The sequence below is a fragment of the Myripristis murdjan genome, chromosome 13 (assembly GCF_902150065.1).
Source record: "Myripristis murdjan chromosome 13, fMyrMur1.1, whole genome shotgun sequence".
Classification (NCBI taxonomy): Eukaryota; Metazoa; Chordata; class Actinopteri; order Holocentriformes; family Holocentridae; genus Myripristis; species Myripristis murdjan.
In genome coordinates, this window is record NC_043992.1 from 25,468,179 (window position 1) to 25,494,343 (window position 26,165).

The following is a 26,165-nucleotide window of genomic DNA, read 5'->3' on the forward strand; positions in this document are numbered from 1 at the left end:
AAGGATTACATAACTGAAAATCACACAAATTTCTAATTCCCTACGGTGTGAGGTTAAAATGCCAGTTCTTGCTGTGAGAAACTGACCTCTGCTGAACTACAGAGAATACTCGGTGGAAACACAAGGTTTCCATGGTAAGTAGGGACTCAATTGAAGTGCAAGGCATAAAGTATACTAAAACACAACTACATTTTTATCAACAGTAACTGATCTACTGTAAATAAGCTCAAAAGATTAAGAAAAGAGAATACCCAAGTGAGACTATTTCAGACAAAAACGGAAGGTATTTTACAACATCATCGAAAGACAATGAATGAAGTAGACTAATGTTTACAGCTCTGAGATTGAAAACGAGCCAGTCGATGCAATGCACTGGGTACTGACACAGTGCTCAACTTCAGTCTGTCATTCATTGTCACTGGGACATCGCCAGAAAAAAATAAAATGTTACTGGTAAGAGGCTTGGCTGTCGTATTTTTAGGTGTGAGAATGATTTGTTTTTCACAAGTGTCATAGGAATAATGTCCATGAGCTCTCCTTAAGGGTAAACTTTCTTTTCTTTAACTGAGAGGTAAAAGGTAGCTGCTTTGAACTGAAGGAACTCCGCCACCCCCATACAGCTCTCTTTAACCTGACCAGGAGCAGAACAAACTCAGAATGAAGATAAAGACTACACATGTGCTGGTACACGTCATCCCAGCCTCTAACTGTTGCCCTCTGAGAAGACCAACAATTTCACTAAAGCTGTAGTAGTAGATGCCTTGATCCTCAAAATGTAGTTATAGAAATAACTCCAATGCCTTTGACACAAGGTCATTTGGATGGAGTGAGTTAAAATCCATTGACTAATCATCGTAAAAAAAAAAAAAAAAAAAATGTTCTTATAGCAAAGCCTCATTCAGGCCAACAAAGTAATAGTAGTAGTACTGTATAGTATGATAGGGTTTTTTGTTTTATGTGGTTTTATGTGGTCCTCATCTATCAGTCTATCAGTCTAGTGATAGCCTAACTAAATGTATACAATATTTATTATATCCACCGACAAGAGGGAGAACATGTTCTTAAAATTTCCTTGGATGTCCCGTTGCATTCAAGGCATTTTAACTTGGAGAAAAGGAAGAGAAAAGGTAGTTTGGATTTCTTTCAGCCTGACACTGAATTTCAGCCAACCGTCCAATGAGACCTGTTTTTGTCCTCCATGCAGCTTTTCTTTTTTAAGCTCTATGTTTGTGTCATTCTTGACAGAAAACAAGCCTTCCCAGGGCGCTGAAAGTCTAACTGTTTCTAGCACTCTAATGGAACTTGCTCAAAGAACACAACCCTGAACAATGTTCGCAACGGTCGGATGTGTTATCCCAACGACACCATCACATTCCTCTCCTCTCACATCAGCCCTCAGAGGGTTCCTTACCTCGAAGTCAGAGAAACATGTGACACAATGCCAAAAAGCCTGAAAAGTGCAAACTGATGCCACAAAAGGTCAAAACATCATTGGTTCGACTGATTGTTGTTGCATGTCACGCCCCCTAAGGCTCTCTCCCCTGTTGCCTGTAAATCTGTGATGATTAGTGCTAGATTTTCCTAGAATGTGTGAAGGCCTCATGTACAGAGATAATATAAATTGTCCTTGCCCTTTTAACTAAAGTCAGTGTGGTCTGGTCTGATATATGTCATGTCTCACAGTCTGACCTATTATGGACTTAAAAAAAATAAAATAAAATGGAAAAAAAAATAAAAGACTATACAACTGCAGTGTAACCACAACTGTAACTGCTGTGAGTTCCTCAAACTGAACTTTTTCTACTCTGCTATTTCAAGTTTGTGTGGTGCACGGCATTGCGCAAGATCAGCCATGGGTTAGGAGCAGCATTGCCTACCGTCTGCTCTGATTATTTTTATTAACAATCCACTAAACAGCCTTTCTAAAGTTTGGTGGCCTCTCTGCAGAAAAGAGGAGCCCATCAGCACACATCGCGTGCCGTCCGGTCCCTGGAGCTGGGAGCCGTCCTCTTCCAGCCGCTGGCGATGCAGCCCTCTGTCAAGTGCAACCTTCCTTATTCTCCCCTTTTATTCCCCCGACTCAGTGAGTATTTTTGGCTTGACTCGGTCTTCAGTGTTCTTTGATTGGCTAACCAGCTAACCTATGTACAAGTAAACAAATGTAACATGGCCTGAAAAATTATAAATTCTGTCATCCATCACTGAATACATCCTTACATTCCTGCATACATAAGCAAATATACATACATACGTGAGGAGGCACCACTATTTGAATCTGGATTTGTTTTGGGGCAATTAAAAAAACAAACAAACAAAAAAAAAGCGGGCGTGGCTCAAACTAGATAGTGATTGGATTTTAACCACAAAGAAATGTCTGAAATACCTGCTTATTAAAACTATATAGATTCAGGAAACCCACTCTAACGATTGTGCATTTTGCAAATAAAAAGAAATCTATCTGTGTCTATCTGTCGGTCGCTGACCGACGTCTGAGTGACCTCCATTCAGTGGAGTTTCCCAGCATGCTTTTGGGCAACAGGCATTTCTGAGCCCAGTTCATTGTTGTTTGGCTCACATTCCCTATTTAGTTCTTTAGTTTGTATGTGTATTGTTTATCATGTGCTCTTTGTGTTGTATTATTAAGGAGTTTACATTGTTTGTGCAACGTGACTGTTATTGTCTGTTCTTTTGGTATGCCTCCATCCGCTATATACCTTGATATGTGACTTCTGGGTAAACGCTTCTTCAAAGTAAACCACTTGAAAGCAAAGACAATAAAGGCAGTGTCACCATTTAAAAGAAAACCCAGATTGTCAAGATATTACCTGTGTTATCTAAAGCTGAAAAAAATTTTCAGAAGGGTAATATGGGTGTATGATTAAAGCATCAGTCATTAGATTTAGAGCTGTTAATGCAATAGGTTTGTTCAACATTGGCAACTCTAAACACACAGCTGAGCTCTCTCCATGGTACACCAATGTGCTCTAGCCACTGGTAAATGTAAAACGACGTAACAAAAAAAGCAAAAGCATGATTTATATCAGTGAGGACAAACAAACTGTGGCTTGTTTTCGGTAGCTGAAATCTGGGCTTTAACTATATAAAGAACCCTAACCTTTCTAATACAGAGTCAGAGAAAGTGTGATCTGACATGTCGCCCCATCTGCTCTCTAACCTCTACCCCTCTAAGCATCGAGCCATCCAACTCCAGGGGTTACAGAGTGCACTATAATTTCAGAAGCAGCTACAGCACTGCACGGTGCAAACAGTGGGATGAGTGTCTCATCCCCTCTGTCTCGTTTACTACCTTTCAGTCCACAAGAAAGTCATCTCTCTTCCTCAGTCTCTCTTTCACACTCACTCAGTTTCTCAGTCTTTCACTCAGTCGTTATCTCGCTCAATTTCACACCCTCAATTGCACATTGTCTATTTCTCATCCTCCGTCCTCATCCTTTGTGTTTGACTGTAAATTCTGTTCTCACTTCTATGTCTGTCTTTGCTCTCGCTCTCCGAGAAACTTCTTTTCATCTGTCTTTCCACATCTCTGAACTGCTCCTTTCCTGCTCTGCTGCTTGCCTCCTCCCTCTGGCTCTCCCTCTCTATCTGTTTCTCTACTACCTGCCAGATCCTTGGGGGAGGTGGGCTCTTTGGCGACAGATGGCGGCCTGCTTTTCATCTCGATGGCGACCCTGGAGGAGAGGCGGGCCTTGGTGGGTGACAGCAACTCCTCATTGGCCAAAGAGTCAGTTCTAGTCATTAGGCCCCGTCCACTGCTCTCCTCCTCCACCAATGCCACAGTGTCTCTCAGGGTGTTGCTAGGCGACATGGCCCTGGACGGCCCCAGCAGTTGGTCATCCTGACTGTCAGTCATTTTGGAAGCAGAGCGAGGGAGGACTTGAACCTGCCCCCCTCCCCCTTGTCCATTGCTCTGTGGTCTTGGCGCTGTTGCTGCAATGGCTGCTTTTCCATGGCCTGCTCCTTGGTGGCTGTAAACCTTATATCTTATCATCAAGATGATGATAAAAACCAGCACAGAGGCCACAATAATCCCACCGATGATGATTATCATGGTCCCACCCAGGAAGTGGCTGTGCAAGGCCTGGCACTGGCTGAACTCTGTGTCTGTGGTGAATGATAAACAGCCCAAAGGCCGGGTGGCAGTCAGTGATGTGATGACATCATCAAAAACAGCCAATACGCAAAGATCGTAGGTGCGCCCAGCAGCTAGGTCACGAACCAGGAAGTCGTTGCTGCTGGATGGAATCATCCTGCCAAAGCAGACAAGAGGAAAGAAACAGGTTAGTATCAGCAAATGTGAACAATGTGGGTTCATTCATGCTGCACTGTATGAGGCAGAGAAGATGGAGATCAGGTTTTAGTTGTACAGTAGGATACCTATAATGCAGATTGACTGATGTATTGTAATATGTACATATCACACAGGCATGCACACACACACACACACACACTTTCACAGTGTCACCTACAAGTAAGCAAGCAAAGCACATATTAAAAGATGTTTTTTTTTTATGCTCATTCCTCTGTACTGTGACTTTTATTATTCATTTTGACATGTTGTATTAGTAACATGATGAAGTCTTTTGTCTCGTTTTTGATGCCACTGTAAGACTGAAAGTCACAAACTAAAGCACAATGAAAAACAGCAATAATAATTAAAACAAAACAAAACAAAACAAAACAAAACAAAAAACAGCTCTTCACCTAAGACATATCAGCTCAAGGACATAAAAAAATAATTTTGTATAATCAGTGGTTCTGGCGAAAACAGACACCAGTAGAAATGCTGAAATATTACACCAATTCACACTGAAACACTCTAGGCAACAGCACGTCGATTATATTGCTTACTTTTCTTTTAAAATGGTGGCTGTACATTATGTAACAGTATCCTGCGACAGTGTCCTCAGTGACACTGCAATGTTGGGATGCCCCTGTGAGCTGGCATGGAAGCTCAGGTTGCTCACTGTCATGGAGCCGAATCAGGGAACTAACATGGCTGCCAATGCAAACCTCTGTCTGTCCAACACTTGTGATCCACCACTCTACACCGCATCAATCAAGCGGGTGATAAAAAATGCCATAATGAATTATCACTGCATGTTCTTGTATCACTGCCTTGCCTTGTGTTGTGTGTTACTACATGAAAAGCTGACTATCACTGTCTGTTACCATGCAGTAACGCCTGTGGCACAGCAGCCACCTCATGTTCCTTATTTCCCCACAGAGTTAAAATTCATAAGACTGTGATTTGACAAACAATCGCACAGTTCTCTATCCCCTACAGCTGTAGAAATCACCATTCTTTGATTAAACAGATTTCTGACTCTTCTTATTATCATATCCTCTCTCTGTCTTTTCAATGGTAAATTTGTAGCTTTGATTTATTTTATTATTATTTTTTTTTAACCATTGCTCTCCTTAAGGGAAACCTGCCTAAAATTCTCCCAGGTAAATAGCAGCACTGCTTTCTCTGAAGCTCAGTTTCTCTCTTCCACTTTTTTCCTCTCTCTCTTCCCTTCTCTCGGGGCCTTTGGTATAACTAGGAGAATTGCCAAACACCCATATTTCATTTCTATGTTTCATCAAAATCATATTTCTCTCTCCTTTCCTCTATGTCTTTTACTTTTTCTCCTATAATTTTTTTTCCTGTCCGTGCCCACCCCTGCCCCATAAATGTATTTCCAGCTCTGCAGGGAGACAGAAACACGTTGTACAATAGAGTCAAAGTGAAATAGAACTGATCATAAGCCAGATATCTGTGTGTGTGTGTGTGTGTGTGTGTGTGTGTGTGTGTGTGTGTGTGTGTGTGTGTGTGTGTGTATGTGTGTGTGAACCAGTGGGCAGCCGTATATTGGCGGGCCCAGTCTCAGCACCAAAGCTCATCGATGGCATTGAACTTCTACAAGGCACAAAACAAGGCCTGGGAGATAGCTTTGCGTGTGTGTGTGTGTGTGTGTGTGTGTGTGTGTGTGTGAGTGTGTGTGTGTGTGTGACCTTGCATGAGAAGTCTGGTGTGCAAGGATCCCTGAACTGATCTAAGGACTGTGGTTTTTAACAGGAATCGAACCAGGAACGTTCCACTGCCCTGCTGTGTTTCCAAAAGGCTGCACCACATGACTTGACATGACATGACATGAAATTCAAGGGGATACCTTAATAAAAAACTTGGGGGGAAATAACAAAGGTTATGATATTGTACCCCCTTGTTCTGAAGACACAAGCTGAGCCCTCTACTGGACTCCTGGGTTATAGCTCTCCTCCAATCACATGCACGGACTAGCTCACTGAAATTTACATAAACACAGTCGGCCAATCAGCACCGCCTGCCTAGTGTGTGCGTAGTCTGCACACTGTATAAGACCAGGTACCAAGATACTGGGTTACAATACTGTAACTGTAATTCTATCTCACACAGGCTCCGCCCTCTTCTGGACAGCCTGTTGAATGACTGCCCTGATGAGACATTACCATCGAACAACAATCTCACTGAGCCCTGACTGACTGCAAATTCATTGCTGTGCCTCTCTTATTTTTCCAATCTAATCCACACACAAGGGGCCCAGTCCATCCCAGAGAAACTTATAATATGAAACTAAAAGGTCATGGTAGAGGCAGCGTGCCCAGCTCGTTACCTGGTCATCGATGTGCATAGGGAGAATGCAAGTAAATGGTGAATGAACTTTGCTAATCTACCAACCACTCATGTTTTGTAATTTTTGCCTCACATTCACCCATTCATACACACTCACACACTGATAGCAGAGGCTACTATGCAATGTGCCAAGTTGTCTATCAGGAATGATTAGGGGTTCAGAAACTTGTTCTCTGGAGGAGCCAGGGATCAAACCAGGAACTTTTCAATTACCAGACAACTGCTCTTCCTCCTGACTGGCCATGTATGGTGACATGTATGACCAGGGGGATCAGGTGTAAAAATAGCTGACACTCATGTCTCCTTTTCATAAGTCCTGGGTTAAAAGAAACGAACAGGGTGTAGACCACAATGCTGCCATGCAGATGTTCTCAACAATCAACCCGGGCCCTAAACACTCCAACTACATTTTGAGTGATACTGAAATAGAAATGTTAGTGATCTATCAAAAATGGCTGCTGACAGATGTGCAACTGATGAGGTATGAACCGTAACACCTCTGGGACAAACTTACCAATCAGTCACCAATCAGCCATTTTTGCATAAGTGGCTACCTGCATCACATTGTTATTATTTTCCATCAGATCTGGATGCCTGCATTTTATTGATGTTGATAGAATTTGTTATTTATGTATTTATTTACTCATTTAGAGGCTAAAGGGGATATGTTTGAAATATTAAAATAACAAGGGAAAAAATAAATAAATAAAACTAGGCTTAGTCTAATAAAAATTAATGGTGAAACTGTATAATACCTGAGAGGTTACTTTTTCATTTTATGTCTTTTTTTTCATTATGTCCTATAGCATATCCTCATGATTTAGCCATACATATTTTTTTTTATTTTTTTTTTTTAAATGCTGATTTCATACTTCTCAAACAGTCAAATGAAAATGGTGCAACTACTTATTTCAAATGTGGCAAATATGCAGACTTTACTTTTGATCAGTAAATATTGCAGTCATTTAAAATTGTAGCCAATTGACGAGGGCTATATTATTACAGTTGTAGGAAGTTGCCTTCTCTTTCACCATGCTATTCATGGTGGTTCTTGCTTTTGAGCCAGCTCTTTAATTGCTTCAATTTTGAGGCAGCATCGCAGGGCTGCACAGCCACTCGCCTCGCTTCATTTGGCTCAGTTTGGTAATGGGGCACCCTGGAAGATGGTGGCTTGCATGCACACACAAATCAGAGGGTTAGTGTCTGGGCAGAGAGTTTAGGGGCTGTAATGGGACAAGTGAGTAAGTCATTGTTTAATGTTAGGCTTTAAGAAAGCTGATGGTTGCAGGAGGCCACATTTGGCAGTGTCCCTCAGTGAAATACATAAGGAATGCACACTGCTAATCAAATATATGTGGTCTCACACATTGCTTTCCATAGTAATTAGTAGAAACCTGCACCTTCCTTTTGCTGTTTGTGGAAAGGCAAGCTGTGATTCTCATGACTCTAAGCAAGGCAACTAAAAAGTACACTTACCAACAAAACAAACTGACTCAAAAGGAATTATGGCACAGGCTTGATTGAGCCTATAATTAAATTGGCACAGAAACAGAAAAAGCAAGCTTCAATATTTATGAAAATGTGCATGGCACTGTACAAAGTGTGTCTGTCTGCACAAGTGTCACATCCTTTCACACCACACCTGAATTTGTTTTTAGCAAGAAAGGGAATTTTCAGGCAAGCTTAAATTGATTCACATTCATTTAAAAAAAAAAAAAAAAAAAAAAAAAATGAAACAAGCATACATTATTATGTACATATTTGCATGAGCAGGGTCAGTCCACTGATGTTGTCTGCACAAATTACCAATCTATTAAGAGTTCTTACCACTCACCACAGTTACCACTTTAGTAAATATAATTACGTTTAACCAGCTTGTGTCTAGTAATTATCTGTGAGAACTGTATTGATTTTGCTCCAGAAATTCATGAAATTGACATTCTCTCAGAATGAACTGAATGTCAATGAACTGGGCTAAAGCACAAGTCTTAATGATAGGACACCTGTGTGATCAGTTTGAAGAAGTGAGGATCTGCTGGTTTGAATTAGAGCTATATGCAACATTAAGTGTCCTAATTGTTGTCATATAGTTTCCATTTACTTCTCTTTTTTTGGCATCTTGATTTTTATTGTTTAATGACATTAACTGAGTGCATCTGTCTGTGAGTAACATCACAGTTTTGAAATGTGCATTTGCAAAAATCTAGGTAGAGCTTGAGGCAATTTCGCTAGCTAATTGGACACAGGAGGTAAGTTGTAATTTAATTATCATTTGGTGTGTATGTTTGCTTGTATGTGTTGCTTGATATGAAGGGATGGGATGTATTCATTATGGGTGACAGAATTTACAGCATATTCTGCAGTATTTATCGTAACTACATAATGGTTCAATATCTTGAGCTATTGTTGTTTATTTATTCTTATTTAGCTAATTGCAGGGTGCTGAGGGCAGAGCCAAACCAAACAAATTTTCATTGAAACAGCATCACTCCAGTACCAATTGAAAAGCTTCAATCTCTAGTCTCAGGAACCAGTAGAGGACAGAACAGCTGCATTCTGGGGGCCGTCTTCCCCTGGCTCCGGGGACCTGACCATTTTTAAAGCTAAGTCCTTGTCGCAGCAACCCCGGTTCTAGCCCTGTACGTTGCTGCATATTAGTCCCCCTCTCTCTACCCCATTTTAAGTTCAGCTGACGAGCCACTTCTTACCTCCTAAGCAGACGAACCAAAGCTGTGTCTATTGAAACGGTCCAAGTGCAGTATTACGCTTTGCCACTGACACATTCATAATTGTGATCGCAGCCTAATGAATATGCAGCAATATGCATTAATTATGCAACATGCATTAACATGCTACATTAACCAACAAAGTTGAAACAAAATGAAATCATAGTAATGCCATGATGGAAGAGACACAGTCAGTGTGAACTACTGAAGCCAGCTTAAAGTGAGCCTTTGCAGGGCTTATAGAAGTACCCCAAATTTTTTACTTCATTTACTTTGTATTGTTATACCTATGACACTTCCACCTCACCTCACTGCAAACTTGGCTTCCTTTGGCTAATGGCAATCTGAATGGCAATTGAATGAATCAGTGATGCCCACACACCCAGTGATGCCCACACACCACAGGACTTTATTTGGACCCGTGCAAATGTCGAGTCATAAATATCAAACATGTTTGGTATAATGTGGGCAGCTCAGATCAATATGTGAGTCGATCTGGATAGTTAAGGTTGAATCTGTAAACTCCTAACACTATCCGACGATATTTGCTGACCTATCAGTCCCGATGTGGCTCCCAAATGGGATTTCCCCTCTGACTGTTAGGAAGGGCAAAGCTGATGGAAATTGGCCTGATGATCTTCAAGTATATCCCCAGCCTAAATGCATAGTCCTTAATAAGAATCAAAACAGGGACCTTGTGCTGCTCAGTTGTCTTGCCAAAGGAAAACAGAATGGGGAAAAAAGAATGAGACTGAAACCACAACATATTAAAGCTTATCAGCATCTCTCTATAGGTGCTCTAGAGTGCTGGAAGGTGTCCCTATATAAATCGTAAAATATTTCATAGCAGCCTTTTTCCTACTGTATTATTCTATGTATTTATCTATGTAAAAGTTTGTGCCCATGCCCATAAAGTCCAGTCAAACCTGCAGTTCTCTAAAGTGTGAGACTGTACAAGGATTTTTATTAGAAAAGTGAGGCAAGACAGGGAAGGTAACTTCATATGATGTTGCTATGGAATGGGACACTCTCTGGTTTGTCTGAAGGTCAGAAGAACTGCTCTTTTTTAAAATTTAGATGCTTCACTTCACAGATGCCGTACTGGATAAACAGATGAGGATTGGTTGAAGCACTGTTCTTGTTGTTTCAACCCCATAAACCATGGGTAACCTGCTATTCGCAGACACCGTGCCGTGCTATTCGAGCCGTGAGGACCGTGAGCATCAATGGTCAATGGAGCATAAATCAGCTTTTACCAGCCTTAACCATATTATAGGTCTGTGCATAGGTTACCATTGGAATGATTTATCTTTATGTAAAATGTAGCTGTTTGATCAGTAAATGCATGTTTACAGAGTTTGGGTTTGAAGAAGGTTTAAGGAGGCCTACTGTAAGCCAGTGATTCCCAGCTGGTGTGAAGTATCCCATTGCACCATGGGGTGAGCACAACCATGCCTTGAGAATTTAAAGAAATCTGTGATCTCCTGTTGCTCCTCAAAGAGAAATTCATCTTCTTGCTTACCCCCCTCTGCAAGGAGGTCACAACAGTCAGCTACAGATCAACACCCCTGGAGCCATGAGGGATTTAGCAGTGTGGATGCGTACTGATACAGGAGCTTGAACCAGGGCCTTGAGATTGAAGGGCAGTATCTTCACTATCACTATCAAAAACACGATAAAATTCAATGAAATCGGTGTATGGCTCTTTGCTCTTTGGCCAGCACCTGTTTGTGGGTTTGCATCCACTGTTACACAGATGTGCCATTGATGTGCCATTTCAAGACAGTCAAATAATAAGTTGTGGCTTTGAGTTTTGGGTCTTGTGTAAGTGTGCCATGACATTAAAAAGGGCAAGAACTGCTGGGCCAAGCAGAAAATGCCTCAGCAAACGCAGTCAGCACTGCAATCATCCTGGGTGGTTTCTTCAGTTAATGGGTTCAACCACACACACACACACACACACACACACACACACACACACACACACACACACAAAGCTAAAAAGCCTAATGGATTCCTTTCCTATGCCATTCAGATCCACGCACAATATACACTGACCCGAAGACACACATAAAGCTACTAAACAAAGCTAATGGATTGTACTAGCCTGCTACTCTGAGTCACACACCCATAGACATGCATAAACACACACCCAGATTAACAGTCAGTAATTTTTTTGTTATTCCTGTTTTTGTCCTCACACCCACAAACATGTGCACACCCAAATATGAGAACTCTCTCAGATGCACACACAAACATACACACACACAGTTGTCCTGAACTACAGCAACCCCTGTGTTCCCAAAATGCCACCCTCTGTGATACTATACTTCTGATGATGAGGGTGCCAGTTACACTGAGTTACAGCCAAACAGTTGGTGTGCACAATAGCAAAATTTAGCAGCTTTTATGCTGTTTTTTTTTTTTTTTTTTTTTTTTTAAACCTTTTTATATTTTGAAATATAGTGAGACACTATTTGTTCAATATTTAATCTGCCATGGATGAGGTGTGCATCCTAGCGAAGCATGTGCATCACATCCCTCAAACTAGACATGTGCTGTCAGTAAACAGCAACAGGGATAATCCCCGAATTGCCTTGAATCCTCAGTGACCCTTGTGATTCTGTCATGTTCAACGATTTGGCAAACCAATGTGGGACTGCATTAGCATGCCTTCCGCCCATAATGAGATCATTCAGTCCTCCTAATCTACCCTACAATGCAAAGCATCCAACACATCCTTTTTTACTGTTTACTAAATTAAGTGCTAACATTATCATGCTCACAAATTGAAACGTTTGGTCTGACAGTGGCACTGGAGGCATGAGGTCACCAAACTCAAAATGGTCCTCCTTTTAGGGGTCATGTATGTGCTCAGCAAATTTGAAAAGAGCCAAATAAAATGTATTTGAGTTGAGCCTGGATGTGTGGCGGCAGTCGGGATGAATCCATAATATCCCCGATCTGTTGTTCCAGTGATGTAATTAGAGGCTGCAGATGAAACGCACATACAGTCCTGCCGCCTTTGGATGGCTACAGGGATTTAATCAACCAAAACAAAGGGCCCTTATATATCCCACAAACACTTGCAGATAAGAGTCCGTCCCTAACACAGCCCAGTCCAGACTGCAGTCTCCTGCAGCCTCTGCAAAACAGCATGAGCTGTTCATATGCACACTTTGGCCACCGTTGGAGAAATATGACTAGGGTGTACATACATGAACTAATTGGTGCAATGCAATGCAATTAAAATCAGAGCACTACACAAATTTTGCTGTGTTTATGCTTCCTTCAATTAAGAACATAATCACATTAACATAATCAAAGTATGGTATACACATGGGCTTTGCCTTACTCGTATTATAGCCTTAATCACATTATAATCACATTTTTGATGTGTACATAAACAGGGCTATTGGAACTAGTGCCTACAGACATGATTGTAAGCCATCATCCTCATGTTTGGATACATTTCTCAACAGTCAGGCCAATTTCCTGACGTGGCTCCACATTTTAACATTTCAACTTCTGCTGACGTGTTTCCCTCCCCATTCATCAGCTTGCTCTCTTCTTTGTCATCTTCTTTTCACCCCTAATCACTGCTTTCAGCAACAACACCTTCACAGACTTACTGTATAATTACCTCAGATTGCTGCCATTTCCTAAGTTGCCCATTGTCACTACATAGTTTACTCACCTCCTTCTGATATTAAAGTTGGTTAATAATACAAATTGCTCCCCAGTCTCAACAGGGGAAATTGTTTTTTGACCATCAAGAGGAAGGTAAAGAGGTTTAACCTTGACCAGTTAAAACTGGGGAGTAAGACACGCAGAGCAGATTAGCAAATTTGGCCTGTAAGAGACTGCAAGTCGGAGAGGAATCTGTGAGTGTATCGTACCACTGAGTAGCTGTGATGTTATTGCCATCTCCTGCATATTCATTTTAGGTGTGAAGCGGTACGGAGAAAATCATTTGGAGCCATCATTCTTATTTCAATGTGTTCTTGAACCATCAGGCCTATTTTCTCATGTAGCACCACATTTTAACAGAGACCTTTTATTGACATGTTTTCCTCCCCTTTCATCAGCTGTCTTTGCTTGGCTTTTCATCTCTAACTGCTTTCAACACCATTGCAATTGAAGACTGGTAATTACTGTAGATTGCTGTCATTTCCCCAGGTTATTCCTTGTCTCTGTGTCACGTAACACAACTTCTCTAAACAGCCCAATTCACCATCTGACTGCATACCGACTGCAAAATCTAACTGTGAGGGAGAATTTTGATATTTAAGTTACTTAAGATCGCTCCATGAAAGTCTCTCACACAGAAAGAAATCAGGGAGGGTGGGCTGTAACCTGGGATATTATCAAAAGACCTAATCTGAGGATGAATCTCTTACAAGGAATTAGAGGCTTAACTGTGGCGACTCGATTCCTCAGCTTATTCCTTATTGCTGCACTACAAAGCACAACCTCACAAAGTAGAGTCATTATTTGCCAGTATTTTAGGATGATATTTCACTTTAGTGTAACATTCATAATTTTTTTTTTTTACACATTACTTCTGATGTGGTCTCACACATTTTTTTTTTTTTTTTTACCCCATGGGCTTTTGTAGGCAAAAAAAATCAACTAAGGAGGTAAAACATTAAGTAAGGCAGCCACTTGTTCACTTCAATTCAGGATGTCATGTTTTTTCTTCCACCTGAATTCCGTGGTAGTCTTTCAAGTTAAGAAAAAAAAAAAACATCCTTAATATTCATGGATAATTTTTCTTTCTGTCTGTCTTTTTTGAAAGAAAAAAAATCATGTCACTGTAAGTCTAATTCACTTTACATACAGTAAAGGCTCTGAACCCCTGCTGTTGCTATAGAAGTGATCAAATATGTACAGCTGCACCCAGAGTGCTGTTTCCAGCATGCAACTCCTTATACAGAATGGAACATTCTTGAATTTATTATGAAACAAGAAATACACTTTCACATTGTTGACTTTACACACTATTCCTGAGTCCTTGAGAAGCCACAAATACCAACAAACAGGGTGTACTGAAAGCACAAAATTGTTATTTAACCAGCAACAATGGGGTGAAACAGCTAACAGATTAATTCAGGCAGCACTTAGTATACACTACCAGTCAAAAGTTTGGACACACCTTCTCATTTAATGTTTTTTCTTTATTTTCATGACTATTTACATTGTAGATTCTCACTGAAGGCATCAAAACTATGAATGAACGCATGGAATTATGTAGTGAAAGTGTGAAAAGTGTGAAATAACTCAAAACATGTTTTATATTTTAGATTCTTCAAAATAGCCCCCCCCCCCCCCCCCCCCCCCCCCCCCCAAAAAAAAAAAAACAGAAAGAAAGAAAAAATAAGCACATAAGCACACACAAATGTAGACCTGCACACACAAAAACAATTTTAGACAGTGTATGATATGCATGTACATGTGGTGTGTGTATGTGAGGATAGTGGGTCTTGTGATACACTTGCAAACCAGACACACACACACACACACACACACACACAGCCATGTGAATATGCCTGTGTGTGCATGTGCATTCACATGCATGAGTGTCATTGGCAGGGTCAGTTTGGCTGACATTTCCATGTTTCAGTGTGGATATGTATACCTACGTGCACGTCTGTTTCTGTGTCTGTGCTTGGACCTGACATTTTCATGCTGTCTGCATTCAGTCATGTTGACTGACGGGAGGAAGTTTTGTTTGTAAACACTGTCCATCAATCCGCCCCTGGGCCTTCAAAATGCATCAAGCACACACACACAATGCACGGAAATGCACATGCACGTACACACAGAGACGCACACGACTGTCACAAAGTCACACCCGCAGCCCTGGGTTTTGACTGTTGATCTAAGCAGAACGTCAAGTGAATATTTATGATAATGTGCCCTGGCTGTTTTTAAATAATTTAATGTGCCAATTATTCCTCCAGTGCAGGCAGAGCTGAACAGAGCAGGGCAAAGGGTTGACAGCAAAATCCCTCCAGCACACAAAGCCCTGTCCTCCTGCTAGACACACTGCAAAAAATGGCACAAAAGTGGCATTGAGCTGAATGACTGGATTGATGGCTGGGTGGACGGATGGATGTATGGAACAAAGGTGTTCAATTACCATAAAATAAGACAATTTCTCAAACCTCACAACACCATTTGTCCCAAAGTGCCGTCATTTTATTGAAAAAATTTTCCATTTAAATAGTCAAGTCTGAGCACATGATAAAATTACGTGCATAGACTGTCATTTTTTACAGTGCAGGGCAGCTGTAAGTATTCTAAGGGCTCAAGGGACAAAATTTGACGTTATAAGCCCTAATTATGAAAATAAGTACCACATAATTAATCATCCTGTGTGGACTGCCTCTTGGGACCCTGCGGGCTTATGGCCCTGTCCTGTTGCCCCTACATCCACTCAGCACCCCCCCACAGGCAGTGGACCATCCCCCTAGAGCTTCGCCTGGGGAACCGAGTCAGGATTTTTCAGGTTCCACTGTGTCCCTCGATGCTTTAGATTTTCAGTTTGCGTCGACGTAGCCCTTCCCTCACTCTCTCTAACTTATATCGCCCTCGCTCCAGCCCCTGCATATAATTTGCCTCCTTCTCTCTTTCTTCTTCATTCCATCTCTATTTTTCCGCCTTTATGAAGTGTTCTATCCTGATTCTTCATACCGCCTCTCCCAGCCCTCCTCCTTTTGTCCCGTTCAGTTTCTCCGATAACACATCCCTCTTTCTCTTTCTGTACGCATTTCTACTCATTTCCCTCTTGCACACACACACACACACACACACACACACACACAGTCATTCTACAGTCTGACAGATCTCAGACTATTTCTCAACCCACTGAGAACATCTGCACATAAAATATTTTACATCAGACTTAACTAGTGATGAAACCATCAGATATATTTCCTATTAGCAATGACAATAACCCAGGGGCCAGTTACATAAACTTAGTTTTAAGACTAATGCGAGACTTAAGCATAGCACACGCGCTGACAGGAATAATAACTTTGCAGCAGTAACTGAGTAATGCAGCCATAACTCCTATGGGATACCTACGTAGCTATGCCAAGTTTTTGGCTGGATACAAATCACAGAGACTTATTCTATGTAAAGGCTATTTCATGGTATTATGTGAATTATGTATCATGAAAATGTGTGTTAAACAGCAAATTTTTACCAAAAGACTTTGCAAAAGCAGAATGGTCTCCTGAAATTAACAGAAATTGGCACAACACACTCTAGTTTGCTGCTTCCATTCCAACTGAACGGTTTACATAAAGCTGGACTCAATGCTCCTATGGCAGAGTAGTGCTGTGTCCAGAGACATCTGCTTTGCAGACTCACGTAAAAGTACTGTGTAATGCATTTACACTACATAGATGTTGACTTTGACAAAAAAGTGCCCAGATGCAAAATTTCCTAAGTAACATGACTCTTGGGATTCAATTTCTGTCATCCTGTCCGAACCAAACCTCAACAAATACACAAAGCAATGTCACACTCTCGTGAAAAATTGCACATCACAGGCCAAAAGAGCTTTGGGTCTGCTATTGAAATATTACTGAAATAACTTTAATACCTAGTCTGGACTGAGAAGACCAGAGGTGGCGCTCTTGACCCCACTCTGTACTTTACCGTTGGACCAGATGCCTGTGTAATTTAACTAACTGAATCGTTTAACTGATGAATCATTTAATGTTTACTCAGGTCTGCTATTACAGAAAGTGTTTTCTGTGGACCAACGGTTTTATCTTCTTTTTGCTATCTTTGCTGTGATTGGTCTTTTGTAAATGAGAAGCAGCATGGTGATGGTCACTGGGTAGCTTGTTTAGATACACTAAAGGTGGGGGAAATATGAAACCAGCATTATGCAGCAGGGGTAAATGTATGTGATCAGGAAGTGATAGCGATAACAAGCCAAAAATATTACATGCTAAATACAATGAAGACTTATAAAATGAAGCCCGAATGACAGCTTTAACAACGACACAAACGTGCTGTAAAATTACTTTTTTTTTTTTTTTTAATGTTAATGAAAGATAGTCGGCTAATATCGATTTTTGTCTGAATTGTTTTGGCCTGGTGATGCAGTACTTAATCAGCTCTCGGCTGTGCAGTATGCATTACATGTGTAGCATGATGGTATCTGATCTGGAGTGAGCTCGTGGTCTGACATGACAGACTACTCCCTTTGGAGATCCCCGCCCTTGTTCCTCATTCTCATTGCACCCCATGTCCTCTATTTCCTTCGTGCCTCTCTCACTCCTCCATTTCTCTCTCTCCTTATTCTCCTTCTTTGCCTGTTTCTGCTTCTGTTTTGCCTCCCTGTCTCTGCCCCTCTTGTCCTCCTCTGTTCTTTTTCTCCCTCTGTCCTCTGTGTCCTACATGGACTAAACAACAGAGTGATATTTCAGCACATCGTTACAAGGCCATCGGCTCCCAGTATGAACCTACTGGCCTCGAGTGTCATGACTGTCTGGAAGAAACACAAACCGTTACAAGGACAAACACACTGTGCCTCATGTATGAATGTTCTATCACTGCCCCTTTGAAATATCACATGAAATGTAAAAAATACCAAAACAGGAAAAAACGAACGAACGTGCACAGACCCCCAGATCTGCTCTTACACACAAAAATACATTGACGAATGAAATGTCATCTTAAATAAAACCATTTGAATCAAAGCAGGCCCAACAAGTTTCAATTAGCATTAGTGAATGCCCCAGTAACTCCATTTACTGCTGAACCATGTGCATACACTAACATCCTTACCACTGAATTTTTAAATGTAAAAACATAAATACACTGTACACATAACCAGAGTTAGATTTCCTCTCATCTAATTTCATATCAAGAAAAAGTTGTACTTCCAAATGTGAGCAATGCTGTTACAACTCCAAGTAACCATCAGACAAGAAAATAAGTCACTAATGCAGATAATGGCTTTGTGCAAACCAAACACTTCATCAAGCTAAAAATGATTTCGTTTGAAATTGGATGCAATAAATGTCAGGAGTAAGACTGCAGTCATGGATGGGGCACAAACATGACAAATGGATGACTATACTGCAGTCATAATTGGTGAAGTTGCATTGATGGGTGCAAACTACATCCGTCCCCCGGACTGAACTTGTGGAGCTGCAGACAACATAACTGCTGCTCGATCAATTATGAGGAGCTGAGAATGATGGCAACAAGTAATCCAAATAATAGATCCTTAGAGGAAGATATAGGCTTGCCAGCTTGTTTTGTATCCCAGCTGCCCTTTGCAAAACAATTGAATGGTTTCCTTATGTTTTATGAGCGGAATGTAATGGATGAAGGAAACAAATTCATGAAGAGGATGTTTATTTTATTCTACTGATGTCCCTGGCTTCAGCGTGTTATCCACATTAGATACTGTATTACAATGTGTATCGCTTTTTAGATTAAATTCATGTGCGCGCATGATAACTGAGGCCCCTTGACACATTTTAAATGACTACTTCTTATGTTGCATCAACTGATATCAGCTGCTGTGCTTTCAATGCCCCGTCTTCATGCAAAGAATCCATGCGTGTGATTAGCTGGCTGGAAACTTGTAAATTTTCTCCCAAGATAAAATGTAGAGTCAGTGGTAAGGACTTTATAGCCAATGCTCACTGAGCTCTGGGTCAAAGGTCACAGATGTCGTCTCCAATTTAAAATCTCAATCTTAATCTTCAAATTTTAATCTTGGTCTGAACCTTAACCTTTTAATGTCAGAGTGGATCCTTGAAATCTTAATCTGTCTGTTGACCTTTTTTAATCTCAACACTCACCCACTTGTGACCTTCCCCACTTCCGGCTCTTCAGCTCCTTTACTCCTTCTCCCTTCTCCCCCTTTGTCTTTGTTTCTTCATCTCAAAATATTCCTTCTTCTTTCTTCTCTACTTTGTCATATGCTTTTGAAGACAAAGCGCTAACAGCTGTAAAAGTTCCCCATCCCCCGTTTTGTCGTATATGCCAGAGGCAACAGCAATAAGGATGACATTGCCCTCATTTCAGTGTGTCCTCTATAATGTTTTGTTGCACTGGTAGTTGGCAGTAATTCTGGTTTTGGCTCCACATCTGTCCCTGTTTACTCTGGCAGTGTAGTGGTAATTTTCTTGGTGTTGTGGACCAGCAGATGCTGATTGAGGTTTGTCGAATCACCGCCTCACATAAATATAACGACCTACTCTCCTCCTATACGGCCCTCAATCGTACCTAGTCTAATCATCCATTCCTTCGTAATGTCAAGCGTATCGCTCTCTGGGTTAAATAAATATTTCACAGATCAAAGTGATAAGGTGATTAACAAATCCAGACAGTGTGATGATCATCAGAAAACTGACTTACCATTTTTTCCTACTCAAGTCATCCCAACCAGAGGTCACAATAACCTGGTTTCTGCAACCGTGTCATTCTGAATTTATGTATCTCTGCACTTCAGTATTCATTGTGAGAGATTTCCTATGTCATTGTAAATTAAGAGATATGTTTTCGTTAGCGAGGCCTAAAAGCAGGGGCAGTAGCATCTTAGTCTTTAACACATCACATCACCAGGGTTTCAAAAACTAACTAACTAAAAAATGAGAAAAAAAAAAAAATCTGTCTTATATTATGTGAAAAGTATTATTCATTTCCAGTAATTCCTTACAAGAGATGTATTTTACACATGATTTGGGGTGATATGTAATCTTCATCACAAACTTGGCCACAGTCTTACATGCACTAAACAACACTGGTTAGGTTAATATCAGACAGAATCCATCAAGCAAATAATTGGCACTGAAAAACACAGAGAGATTTAATTAAAGTACAGCTCTTATCAATTAAAGGGAGCAAAAATAGAGTCAGCTCATCCTATTACACTGCCGATCCCATGAGAACATAACAGTGGCAGCTCCCGTACAACAACATTTGCATTTGGCTTTTCATTAAGGCACTATCACAAATCTTTTACTGAAAGATTGTACATGGGGTTCATATAACGCTTCATGATTTCATGAGTGCTATTTCCACACTCGAGCGTTTCCCGCACTTCACCAGGATAGGCCATCCAAGGAAGATTTGTTCCTGTCCCTTTTTGTCATTTATTTATTTTTTCATTTTAATCTCAGATTTGTCAAACTGACATAAAATTATAGAGAGGTGGCTGTGCTGCTGCCATTTAGCCATGACAGAGCTTGGAGAACATCTGCTTGTGATGGAGCACCTCCCTCTTGCTCACTGTGGGCTGAATAAAAACAACAGCTGTTTACATGGGAAAGTTGGCCTGCAAAGGGATTCATATTCTCTATCTTTATGACAAATTGCAATTGTTTTGATATCAGAGAGGCAGCACTATGATCAGTATTAAAAAAATACAGGTCACATATGGTGACAATGCATTTTTGAAATAGTCATAAATATACAGATAAGTGACAGTACTGCACTTGAATCCACTAACTGATATACTAATTGCTTCTCATCCCAAATATCTAGTCTTTTTCATTTAATATACAGTCAGACAGGGCAGCTGTTAACAACCATCTGCACATACTTAATGATAACAGCCGTCTCCTTTTAATGGAAATTTTGTTTTTTTTTTGTTTTTTTTTTCTAAGGAGTCTCTCCACATTTGGTTTTAGTCCTGTGAGTGGAGGAAAAATACTTTTTTACACCTACTTCAGCAGTCTTCTCTCCCAGAATAAAGGTGAGCTGTCTCATTCAGGTGGGGAGAGAGGAGCTGCTCTAAATGGAAGAGTTCAGGTCTGTAAATAAAGGTGAAAGGAAAACTGCTGCTTAGGTGCAATGTGGACAAAGCATTGGACTGTGGCGGTAAAGAGAGCTGATCTACAAAGCAAAGAAGTCAAGCCAGCAATTAATCTTCACTCTGAACTTCAGCTATGGCATTGTGGGTTTAAGATGCCAAATTAACTGTTTCTCATCGGGTGGCTGGGCTCTCCATGATGACTCCACAGCAGGGTGAGGAGCTCAGTGGCCATCACTTTTTTTTTTTTTTTTTTTTAATGTCCCATGTGCCTCCCTTTGCACTTACACTGGGCATGGCACTAAGAGGACCCCAAAGACCCAGGACGCTTGGAGGGGCTACATTTTCCAGTTAGTGGGGGGGCTCCCTCAATTGGAGCAAGAGGAAGATGCTGTGGGAAAAGGATGTCTCAAACCTGAGGTGACACAGTAAGAAATCAGGTGAAATAATGAATTTCCAGCACCTACACCTTTAAACCCGAGACCGATTCCTTACACATCTCGATACACGAACAATGACAAACTGCATCTAGATACATCTGAAGTAGCCATCAGATTGTTACGATTCAATTCAGCTTTGAATTGCACAATACGATGCAATGTGATGCAATATAATGTAATGCAACAGTGTGAATCTTTACATTTTGATGTGATTAATGATATCAGTTGCAAAAAGAAATCCTGATAGATTGATTAAAGCCAGAAACAGGAGAAAGCTAGAGAAGGAGACTCTACAATGGTGTTAACATCTTATAAGGGATCTCATTTGTTGGTAGTAAACCATGTAAATCATTCAGCAAACTTAGTCCACACTTGCAACTTATGAACATTTGTTGGTGCATCATAAATCACTTCACTGTCGGTTAACATCTTTGAGGAAACAAGTTGAAGAGGAAAGGAGAGGGCGGGGGGAGCGCTTGTTTTGTTTGAGCGAGGGAAGCAGGGGTCATATAACCTGATGTGACCCTGCATGCTCAAAATCAAGACACATATTCAGGGAGAGAGAAAAAAGGACAGAAACACATGCAATGTGAAAGTAACAACAACAGTAATTAGTTGATGCCAGAAATAAAACATATGCATGTCATATTGGGATGTTCGCTTAGATTTTTCTGACTGACTTCTATGTTTTTCCCAATGCAGACTGTCTGAATTGATATAGCCACATCTTAAATATTAAGCCTGACGCATCAAGATCAGTGAATTGTCACACACCTATATGGAGACACTATGATTTGATAGGCCACAAACAAATGCAGTGAATAAAAACAATTTTGATTTTTATCTCTAAACTGAACATATGACCTGTGAAGCAAATGTCATATATTTTGATTGACCTCAATAAGTCTCTGGTTTGTTTCTTGGGATTTCTATTTGAAAGTGAACTATTAAAAACAATATCAAGTTCCAATACCACAGAGGCACTGCTCTCCAGATACAGAGCTTGAATGAACAGGAAGAACATTCCCTGCTGTGTGACTTGAGTTAATTACTAAAACTTGTTATGCATTATGGAAGCTAACAAGTAATTGGCTGGCATGGGAACAACACTCAATATGACCAATGAGCCTGTTTGGTCTGGAAAGAGCTCTTGTGTCACGGCTGCCAAGTAAAGCTGGCTCCTTTGCCATTTTGTTGTACACTTGAAAAATTTACAGACTGTGGTCGAAGATTCAAGGTAATCTCCCTCGTCACAGTAAGATGGCTGTCATAATTTTAGTAAAACTGTTATGGAACTAAACACTGCTTTGTTTGTGTCTCAGAGTGTTATCAGATCAGAAAATCTGAATATTTAATATACAACAATGGTCAACCCATGTCTTTGTTATAGTTAACATAATGTAAGCCTTCTGAGCATTATGTACCAAAACTGATGATCACATCCATAATAATATTATCAAATATTCCACAGCAGCTGAATTAGCTACAGGATTGTGGCCTGTAATATTTCTGTAGTATTCCTGTAGTAACTCTATTCTGTCTAAAGAATGTGTTTAATCATGCTGGGGCACACAGTTTAAGAAAGGCCGCTGCCTTCGAATTTTATATGGAAGAAAAAGCCTGCATGTTGTCAAAACATATTTTAGAAGCCCCCCAAAATGTCTTGCATCATGTTTTTAGGGGAGTTTATATTAAGGTTAGCTGAGCTCCCCCTGGTTCCCACCCTGCAGGTAGACAGTTTTATTCATTAAACAGCTGCTTTATAGCTGACCTGCACTTCAGTTTGTATTTGTTATCAGCTGACAGTTCAGCTGCACTGGGCAGTGCCAGGCAGGAGACTTTCTCTGTTGGAAGAGTGCTGGTCTGGCCAGTGTCGGGGGTGTTGGGCTGGACCAGAGCTTAACCCGGAGGAGGACAAGTGAGTAGGTGGTCCTTCAGTCTGTCCTGGGACACATGTCTGTTTACATCTCCAATGCGATGTGGACAAAAGCGTCCCAGGCCACCTCCGAATGTGGCCTGAGCTACTGGATGTCAAGATGCATTGAGGATGATTTTGTGCTGTTTACACCTGCACTTAGAGGTGACAGCTTGTGATTGGATCACTCAGGACACATGTCACTGGCTGACACCTAATGGGAATTCATGCGTCTTTCATGTCTTGATGTTGGTTTAAAATAAATAAATAAATAAATAAAAAGTCTTATTGTTGGTTAGGATATTTCAGCCTTCCTGTCCTGACCATCCCTACCCAAATCTACACCCATGAGCTTGGGGGGAGTGTGGAGGGCATGTGCAAGACTCATTATTTTAACTGTCGATGATGACGATGAGTCACAGCAGCACACACAGTTCAAAGTCGAGCTGCACTGGTACAATTCATTAGTTTCTTCACAGACTAGGAAGGCAAATATGACTAACACATGTTAGGAGAGCTGAGGGGGTGGGTTGTTGATGACATGTGAATGAGGGATGGGAGTAAGTGGTTGGCTAAATTTTGAATGGGATTGTCTTCTTAATGGCTCATTTGGCAGATGTTCATTGAGTGTACCTGCATGTGATGTCAATGATGCAAATTCAGACTTGGCTCTGTCTCACATGTCAACCCAGTGTCCTTTTCATCTCTCTTCTGTCAACTATCAAAAATTAAGCAAAAACTCCACCAACTGCCCTCTCCCTACTCCCAAATGAGGATAGGCTTTGGAAACGCAATTTGTGTGTTATCAGTGAGTCAGCTGATTGAATGGTGCTGTCGTCCTGAAACTGCAATAAAAGTTCAAAACTCGCTGTGCAATGTGTAGGCATTGCCATTGTGTGTTGTATTTGCCCTTCAGTTGAGGACAAGGGATGCCCTATATGGAACTGAATAAAAGTAATCACCACTATTAACACTGGAGCTTAAAAGGCTGAATGAATCAATACTCCTTTTTAGTAGACATATCATTTAACACTAAGGCATTCATGACCTTTGCTCTCCACTGAAAGAGGTCAGAGGATAACCAGCATGAGATAAATGCAGCACTAATCCCCTGTGTTGCTATTGTCTCTGACAACAACATATCACTTTACACCGTGCTTCAACATTTTATATATTACAGTCTGCTAAGTCCTTTGTTAGAGGAAGCTGTATATGAGATAAATGACCTATGATTTAACCATATTGCCCTACCCTCATGATTCAGGAAAGACTGTGCTCTTTAGTGGGAAATTATAAAAGCATGCTCTTTTGTTCATACTGCTCTGTAGTAATGACCTATACATTGAAATGTTGACAGTAACCATATACTTTTTGAGATAAATAAATATCAGGGTTGCATCTGGTGACCCAAGGACCCAGCGTCAGCTAATTAGACATTGTTATTGGTGGCAGAAACATCATTTACATCCACAGATGAACATTAATAGACACTCTGTGCAATAAACATCACATTTTCTCTCATTTTCTGCTATTTTTATGTAATTTCAAACATCTTGCAAGACATAAGACATTTGAAAGGTGTTAATGATTTGTTGTGTAGCATTGATTGATTGACCAGCCGAGGAGCACAGAGTATTCTGCATTGCTGTGGAGAAGCAAAGTAAGTTTTTTCTCATGTTGGCATCGTTGGATGTTGACTTACGTACACTGAGCGTATAGGGAAAGCTGACCTTACCGACTCTGCCATTTTGTGAAGGTCAGGGCTTTAACTCCTGGGCAGAGACAGCCAAAGTCATCAGTATAGCTATGGGACTGAACAAATCCCAGATCAGACATTGCACACCTAGGGTCCTATCTTCATACAGGCGCACTGCACAAAGCGCGACCACTCACTGGAGCAGTGAAATTTTGGTGAGGTGCAGTGATGGTTTCTCCTCACCTGGGCGCCCGCCGGTGCCTGCCTACTTGGACCAGGTCAGAGGCACCTGGGTTGTGTATGCTTGTCTGTTTCGCTCTGACATTAATTTTTTCAAGATGGAAAAAATATTTCAGCACATTGTTTATGCATTCTAACACATATGTAGCACTGTGTGATCATATGAACAAAACCGCAGTGTGTCATGGCGGATAAAGAATAATGAAATCATGCTGATAGAAATTTGTCCTTAACCAAGGAACTCGGTATAAAATTGATTTGGAAAGTTGGAGACACATAGATGGTAAAGAAATTTGGAATTTTTTTAGTTGCATATCCAACAATTCCACATACTCTAATATAGTACGTTTTTGAACATGATGAACGTAAATTGCCTAATTTAGATCTATCCCTCTCTCAGGCCTTCTTGTTCACTCGGCGATCAGCTCTCACCAAAATGGCACAGCACTGTTGTGAGGTGCACACTCCCCAGAAAAGGAAGGGCAAGAGGACAACTGATTAGTCAATACCCAGCCTCTAACACACCCACTGATGACATATTCATCTCAATCCCACCCCTTTCCCAAATGCACGAGGTGCACCCTATTATGAAAATACCAAATGCATACTGTCACATGCCCTGCACACTGTGCACTGGGTATTTACCTCCTCTTTGCACACACTGCTCCAATGTGCATGAAAATA

The 26,165-nt window shown here is 40.9% G+C and overlaps 1 protein-coding gene across 1 annotated transcript in view; it reads right to left on the reverse strand.

Annotated features, from left to right (window-relative positions):
* The window catches only part of LOC115370787 (leucine-rich repeat and fibronectin type III domain-containing protein 1-like protein), a 100,052-nt gene that overhangs the window by 7,223 nt on the left and 66,664 nt on the right, over positions 1-26,165 (reverse strand). Inside the window, exon 7 of the mRNA XM_030067955.1 lies at positions 3,619-4,268. Within this exon, the coding sequence (XP_029923815.1) occupies positions 3,619-4,268 (650 nt within the window). The remainder of the gene's footprint in view (positions 1-3,618; positions 4,269-26,165) is intronic.